At 51.4% G+C, this 7,770-nt stretch overlaps 1 protein-coding gene across 1 annotated transcript; it reads left to right on the top strand.

The window, feature by feature from the left end:
- The first annotated feature begins 3,073 nt into the window (after positions 1 to 3,073).
- On the top strand, positions 3,074 to 5,347 carry FOXL1 (forkhead box L1). The gene has a single exon (XM_023228803.1). The coding sequence runs from the start codon at positions 3,111 to 3,113 to the stop codon at positions 4,146 to 4,148; it is 1,038 nt and encodes a 345-aa protein (XP_023084571.1). The 5' UTR covers positions 3,074 to 3,110; the 3' UTR covers positions 4,149 to 5,347.
- The last annotated feature ends 2,423 nt before the right edge of the window (positions 5,348 to 7,770 follow it).

Raw genomic sequence — 7,770 nt, forward strand, 5'->3', positions numbered from 1 at the left:
CACGCTGAACCCCGTTTCTGCTCAAGCCTCAGAGCTGGAAACTCCAGTCCTTCTGGAGCATCCGGGCAGGCCAGAGATCTCAGGCTTTTCTTGCAGGCTGGGAGGCGAGCCCTCACCAAGTGACTTCTCAGATGACGCTCTTTTCTGGGATCCGAGGCTTATGAATCTGCAGGGAACGTTCAGGGTCCCCATCTGGCTCTCTAGGACACTCGTTCTAGAGGCCCGCCAGGCCATCTCCCAGGCTCCGCTGTCCCCCGCAGGCCCTTCGCTCAGTCCTCAGCCAGCAGAGCATCCGCACGAGGGCGCATCCGCTCTCGGACTCCCGGGGCTTGAGCCTGCACTCCCCGGAAATATGGAAATTGCCCCAGTGCAGGGTTTCTTCTAACAGAGGCTCCTCCTAGGCTCAAGTTACAAACTCATCAATCACCCAGGAGCCCGGGATTCAAACTCGCTCCGGAGCCGGGCTGGGGCGCAATGCCGGAGTTCTACAGCTGAAACCTCCCAGAGACTGCACACTTCTGCAAAAGCGCGGGGCTGGGTGTGCGTCTCCAAACCGCAACTAGAGCGTGGGCATTTGATTTTTGTTTTGTTTTATTTTTTCTCTCTCTCCCAATCTCTCGCTTTTTTTTTTTTTTTTGCTTTACTATCGGTGCCCCGCCCACCAGCCGAGCGTGTCTCCGCCCGCGTTCCGCCCATTACCAAATCGGGTAGTGTTTATCACTGTACAAATTCAAGCTCGGATTTGTCTTAGAGTTTGGAAGTCGCGCCAGGACGGCAGGCGTTTCGGTAGAGGCAGGGATGTGCGTGCTGGACTTCGGGTGCCGCGTGGGGAGCTCCAGGACGGGCTGTGGGATAGGAAGGTGGGGAAAGGGTTGCATAGTGACACCGGTTTAGCTCTCGGTCTGGGTGTGTTGGAGCGAGGGCCGAGGCTGGAGAAGGAACTGGATCCAAACTTGAGCTTGCTGGGGGCGCGCCGCCCCGGAGAGATTGGGTGACCCCAGAGACTGTGGGGCCTGCGGGTTGCAAAGGCGCTGGCATTGAGGTTTCTTCATCCCAAGGTTGAAAGGTGTGCGCGAGTGAGAGCGAGCGGTCACGAAACGACAACGCCCCGCCCCTGCTGGCCAGAGGTTCACCCCCAGGACCTAGGCGGGCCGGGCTGCGTGCTGGACCCAGGTTAAAGGAGTAGGGCCTCGGAGGGAGGCCCGAGGTGTCCCAGGGACTGGCCTGTCGCTCCCGCAGGCAGTGTCGGCACCCAGACCGGTTTTTCCACCATTCCTGCGACTTCCTTTTTCATATTTTAAATTTACCTGCCCTTCTGCGGTCTACTTATTCTATGGGCTGGGTACCCGGGAACCCCAAACACACGGGTTATTTCTGTTTTTCTCATTTTGAAAAAGGATGCCCGCCACCTTTCCTTCTTCAGAGGCTACCTAAGCACTCACAGCCCCAGCCGGGTGTGGCAGCAGCAGACACTCCCTCTACCCCTGTGAGTGCCCTCAGTGCCTCTCCCTCCTTCTTGGCCCACTTGTAGTGGGCCATTTCTACACCTACCTGCCATCATCCCCCTTCCCTCGTCTCTTTGACATGCTCACACGATTCACTCAATGAGACGCCAGTTATCCTATCCGAATGCGTGTGCGTGTGTGTGTTTTAATATTCAGGGGGTGATCATAAACAGGAAGTAGTCACACTAGGTGCCCTCTACCCCTGCCCTAAGGAGTGGAGTGGGGAAGAGAGGCCGCCTTCGAAATCAGCATGATTCAGGATTTTTTATTCAAACAGTGACGTGGGAAAATGTAAAATGAGATGGGGGTGGGTAGCGGTGTACACCCCAGGGTGGGTGGATGCAGGGAGAGCAAGCAGGCTTCCCAAATGCCTAATGTAATCACGGGCCAGCTGCATGCACTTGTAAAGTTGTTATAACCCCCTCCTTGTTATAAACAGGAAAGCCCAGAATATAAAGCTGGAGACCCACATTCACAAATACCAGGCCTCCCGCGCCAGCTGCCACAGCCTCCTTTTATGGTGGTCCTCCCTTGCAACCTTGGCCCCATCAGGAGGACCTTACTTTTGCCCCCAGTTCTCTAAATGGGTTTATTTTGAAACCTCCCTCCATGGAGCTGTGGACCAGGTGCTCTTCCCCAGGCCTCCAGTGCCCTAGGCCTTCCCTTCCAGAGAGGCTGGGCTCCCAGAGTCCAATTTCCCTCCGATTTCCAGAGAGCCCTGGAAGGGAGGGTGTGGGAGAGCAGGTCCCTAGAGTGTGCCACCTCCTATTGGGTCTGCCACCTGTTTTTTCAGAGAGGGCCGAATCCCCTTCTCAGCAGACACTCAGGCTTCTTAGACACCCTCCCTGCCCAGATCTAAAAGGTTCCTAGGACCTCAGAAAGCGTTTTACTAGACTCGACCTTTTACATCTCGACATGTTCGGTTAAGCCTGGGAGAAGAAAAGGCCTTTTGTGGGAGGCCCTGGGGTTGTGGGGCTCCCCCAGGCCAGCGTAAAACTCACCCCTGCACACCCACCCCCATCTCCACCTCTCTTTCCTGGCTCAGCAGACCCTGCTCCGAGCCACCGCGGTCTACATCCTGCCTCACTGACTGTGTGTGCTTACAGCGTCAAGGGGTGGACGTGATATTTCAAACATCAGATCAGTGCGTTTATATATTGGGTGCCCGGAAATTTTTCCAAATAAACACAGCTTGATTCAACTTGGGTGGGCGGACTTATCAACAGACTAATTCTATAAACAAATGAAGGAATAGCCCCCAAACCGATTGGCTGGTATCAAAAAGACACGTGGAGGGAAAAGCTTGGAGTTTTTCAGCAATGAAATTTTAATTAATGTGGGTGGGCTGAGAACACAAGGACTGTTTATCATAGACAATTTATTTTCCAGGGCTAAGTCAACATATAACAGCAAACTTACAACAATTATTTAACATTTTTAAAGCCATGAAGAAGGGACAGAGCACGGAGCGGCCGGGGAGAGCGGCAGAGCCAGAGGCAGAGGCACGGCTGGCTCCCCGGGAGGGCCCTTGCGGCGCGGGGCGCAGTGCCTAGGTCCCCCGGGTCGTCTGCGTTGCGGGGAGCGCAGCGCAGGCTCTGGCTTGCCATGAGCCACCTCTTCGATCCCCGGCTGTCTGCCCTGGCAGCCTCGCCCATGCTCTATCTGTACGGTCCCGAGAGACCCGGGCTGCCTCTGGCCTTCGCCCCCGCGGCTGCTCTGGCTGCCTCGGGCCGGGCCGAGACCCCACAGAAGCCTCCCTACAGCTACATCGCGCTCATCGCCATGGCGATCCAGGACGCGCCCGAGCAGAGGGTCACGCTCAACGGCATTTACCAGTTCATCATGGACCGCTTCCCCTTCTACCACGACAACCGGCAGGGCTGGCAAAACAGCATCCGCCACAACCTCTCGCTCAACGACTGCTTCGTCAAGGTGCCCCGCGAGAAAGGGCGGCCGGGCAAGGGCAGCTACTGGACGTTGGACCCCCGCTGCCTGGACATGTTTGAGAACGGCAACTACCGGCGCCGGAAGAGGAAGCCCAAGCCGGGCCCCGGGGCCCCGGAGGCCAAGAGGCCCCGCGCCGAGACGCACGAGCGCAGCGCGGAGGCGCAGCCGGAGGCGGGGAGCGGGGCAGGGGGCTCGGGCCCCGCAATCCCACGCCTGGAGGGAGCGCCTGCGGGCCCCTCGCCCCTCCTGGACGGCCCCTCTCCGCCGGCGCCCCTCCACTGGCCGGGGACCGCGTCCCCAGACGAGGACGCCGGTGACGCTGTCCAGGGCGCAGCGGCAGTGGCGGTCGGCCAGCCAGCGCGCACGGGGGACGGCCCGGGGTCCCCTCTGCGCCCCGCCTCCCGCAGCTCTCCGAAGAGCTCCGACAAGTCCAAGAGCTTCAGCATAGACAGCATCCTGGCGGGAAGGCAGGGCCAGAAGCCGCCTGCAGGAGACGAGCTCCTGGGGGGCGCCAAGCCCGGGCCCGGCGGCCGTCTGGGTGCCTCGCTCCTGGCCGCCTCCTCCAGCCTCCGCCCGCCTTTCAACGCTTCCCTGATGCTCGACCCGCACGTCCAGGGCGGTTTTTACCAGCTGGGGATCCCCTTCCTCTCCTATTTCCCCCTGCAGCTTCCCGACACCGTGCTCCACTTCCAGTAAAGCAAACGATGGCGCGGTTCTTCTCCCGGCCCAGCCTGCGCCTCCGCTGAGCGAAAGGCCACAGCTCCCACCTGCGGAGGATTTTAAAATGATCTTTGCCTGGGACGGCCTGTGGGTTCAGGGAAGTGTCACCAACCATTGCGCGCAGGTGGGCGCGCTCGCCTGTCTTCTCCGAAGCAAACTTTTCCCAGCAACCGGGCGCAGCTACAGAGACTTAAAAGATCCCCGCGGGGTCATGGGTACCCGCGGGGACCTCTACCGCGGGAGATTCCTTGACTTTTGGCCTGTCTAATGGAGTGGTCTTCAGCCACCCACCGCAGGTCCTGCGCGTCCCGGGCATGCGAGGGCCCGCAGACTACCCAAGACAGGCCTTACAGGTGCAGTGTGGTCCTTTCCACCGGGGACCTCCATAGGACCGTCGCCTGCTTCGCTGTTGCTGTGTGGGTCAGGCCTTGGTTATGAGGCCATCTGGATGTGGGGTAGTCACAGCTGGGTTTGTTCCTGACTTGAAGTTGTGGAGGTGCCGGGGGTGACCCTGGGTTTTCAGGTTTTCTGGAACATGTAGGGCCTGATTAGGATTTATGACCAATGTTCAGGTACAGAAGCTGATAAACCACCCAGAGCAGTAACACTTTTATTTTAAACAGAGAAGTTTTCTCTTAATTTCTTTCTGGGTAGTAAAAGGAACATGTTTTATTATTTGCATAAATACTTGACTCTAAGCATTGACCTTTGAAAACGCCTGTATTAACAACTTTTATTAAGAAAGTGCACTCTATATAACATCTTCTTGCATTATGATATCTCATTAGCCAATACACATGCAGCTATGTAACCCACAACAGCGGACGGCCTATCCTTTTGCTTTTGTTTTTAAGGGATCAAAATATTTCAAGGCATACCATGAGGAAGGGTGTGAGGGGGAGGGGATATGCCTCAGACAATGTCAGAGTTTTGATTTCCATGTTTTTTCAAGATCCAGGCTTGGTGGTCGCTACATTTTTCAGAAACAGATAATGAAGGACTACGTTTAATTTAAAAAGTTGGGTGAAACAAGCAAAAGTAGATGCAGAGAGAGAGGGATGAATGCGGGGGAAGAATAAGGGGATGTGCTGGTATCAGCTGGAAGGGGCCTCTCCAGGCCCCAGAGGACCTGAGGCTTGATGGCAGGACACTCCTGGCCCCGCACCCCCAGCAGCTTAAAGAGGTGACTGATAGTCTGGGGAGGGGAGCAGAGGTCTGCAACAAAAATCTAATTAAGAATATTGAGATGTTCACAACCAAGTTAGGCTTGGAACTTCGGGAAAATGCACCCAACCTCTATGCCATCGCTAGCTGGATTATCTTCGAGGTCATGAAATGCAATTTTCTGAACCTCTAAGTCACTTTTATTTTATGACATGTGATAAAGACACAAGTAGTCACGCATTCTTAGAAATAGATTGGGAGGGAGGTCTTTTCTCTAAAAATGATGACAAACTTTGAATCCAGAGGGCCTGCTGGTCAATGTGTTGGAAAGGACATTTCAGGCTGACAGAGTGATTGGATAATTCATAGGCATAGAGGTGACTTTTGGAAAATTCATTCTCATATCCATGCTGAACCAGGCTTCCATGACTGGTTTCCACCCAGGCCAGTGGGAAGACTCTGGGAAACTGCAGCCCAGCCTTGACTGGAAGAACTTCCAGGAGGAACCATTGCTGAGATCCAGGCTCACTGTGTTTAACTGAAAATGTGGTGGAAGGGCTGTCACTGGATATTTTGTTATCCCAAACTCTCAGCCTCTGTGAATAAAGTTGTTTTTTCATTAACCTCTCAGGGACTGGTTCAGTGGATTACTGGAGGGAAATAAACAAACAGTGTAATAAGAAAGAGGAGACTGGGATTATATCTGGGAGTCGTGTTGGCATCTCAGGAGGCTCTGGCTTCGGAGGGGTAAACACACAGACAGAGGGGAAGGAGTGAACAGGATGCCGGGCCCGGGAAGTTGCCTCCATATCAGAAAGCACGATGAGTTAATTCTGCCATATTGAATCAGTTTTTAATCTTTCCTTTTTCTTTTTTGTGTTTGACATGCTGTCTTGGGAGGTTTTGTTAATTTGTGATGGCTATGTTTTGAAGAAGCAAATAATTTGATACTGCAATTTTAAAAGAATCATATTTTAAAGCTACCATTCCAAAAAGTATTGTACAAACGTTACTTTTATGACACAGAAAAAATGCAAATGTATCCACTTTGTGTGTTTATACATGCATAAAGATAAATTCTATTTAATCCCCACTTTCATCTTGTTTAGAAAAGCTAAGACAAATAGATAGTGAGGTCATTTTTATGTAATCTATATAATTTCATGTGTATTCCTTCCTCCCGAACCAAAAAGAGGAACTTTGGGTCTTACCAATCTGAGTAACTGTTCTATTGATCCAGATTTAATCGTTGGCTCAAAATTATGGCTCAATAAGGTCAATAGTTTCTGCTCGTAATTAAAACAAAATCCCAGCTATAATTAGGGTGAGCCAGAAGCAAGCTTATCGTTGTACTCTTATGCCATCTGAAGGAATACTTCTCTGCTCTCAACTAAACAAAGGGAACAGATCTGTCTTCTGTAAATGATTTTTGGTTCAAGCCCTGATTACACACACACACACACAAAAACACATACCCACACATATGAGTGCACTGATCGTAATGAGGATATGGCAGGCACATGTATGAAAACTGTGTATACATATGTATATGTTTATATAGGTGTATATACATATCTATACACACATGAATGTCTAGGGGTGTGTGTGTGTGTATTTGTTCTGTGTACATGAATGCTCATAAATTTATCTTTTTTGAATATACCTGAGACTTGGATCAAGTACTGAGTCCTTTCACTTTAACCCAAGTGTTGATACTATTTGAAAGATTTTGTTTTTCTATATAGTTTTGAAAAGTAGATATAATTTCTATATAGCTTTAATAGTTTTGTTTCTCTATGTAGTGTGAACCAGGGATAACTTTATTATTTTGTGTTATTATAGTGAAACTAACAGATTTTATTCAAATGCCGTAGAAGACACCCACTTTAAGAACTTTTCCCTCCGTTCACAACAACAGAGAACTTTACAAAGGACTCTTGCTATGCCTGGCCTCATCTAGTTACTGGCTCTTCTAGAAGCGAATGGCCTCCTGGGCTTCCAATGAACCATAAGAGTTTTGAGAACCTGAACAGGACCTGCTTAGCCATTTTCAGATTTAATTGTGCCCGTTTGAATGGTGGTCTTCACCATTTCACTCAAAGTGGTGAGTGTATACCCGTGTGTGTGTGTTAAAGAATTAGCCACATATAATTATTGTTATAGCTGAAAGCCAGAGCCAGCCTGCCCAGACACTGGCAGGTTAATGTTAACATCGCAAAAGTGGGTGACATTTCCAGTAACCAGCTGCACATGGAGTGAGAAAATCGGGGGAGAGCCATGATTTTGTGCACTTCCTGGCTTCATGGTGGCTGGAGTTTTGCTTCCATGAAATAAAGATTGTTTCATAGAATGAAAAGCATAAATGATAAAAGCAAAGTTTGTCCATTAAAAATAAAGAGCATGAGTTTGTGGAAAAGTAAGATTCTTTTGACTC

Source organism: Piliocolobus tephrosceles, chromosome 17 (assembly GCF_002776525.5).
Source record: "Piliocolobus tephrosceles isolate RC106 chromosome 17, ASM277652v3, whole genome shotgun sequence".
In the NCBI taxonomy this organism is placed as follows: Eukaryota; Metazoa; Chordata; class Mammalia; order Primates; family Cercopithecidae; genus Piliocolobus; species Piliocolobus tephrosceles.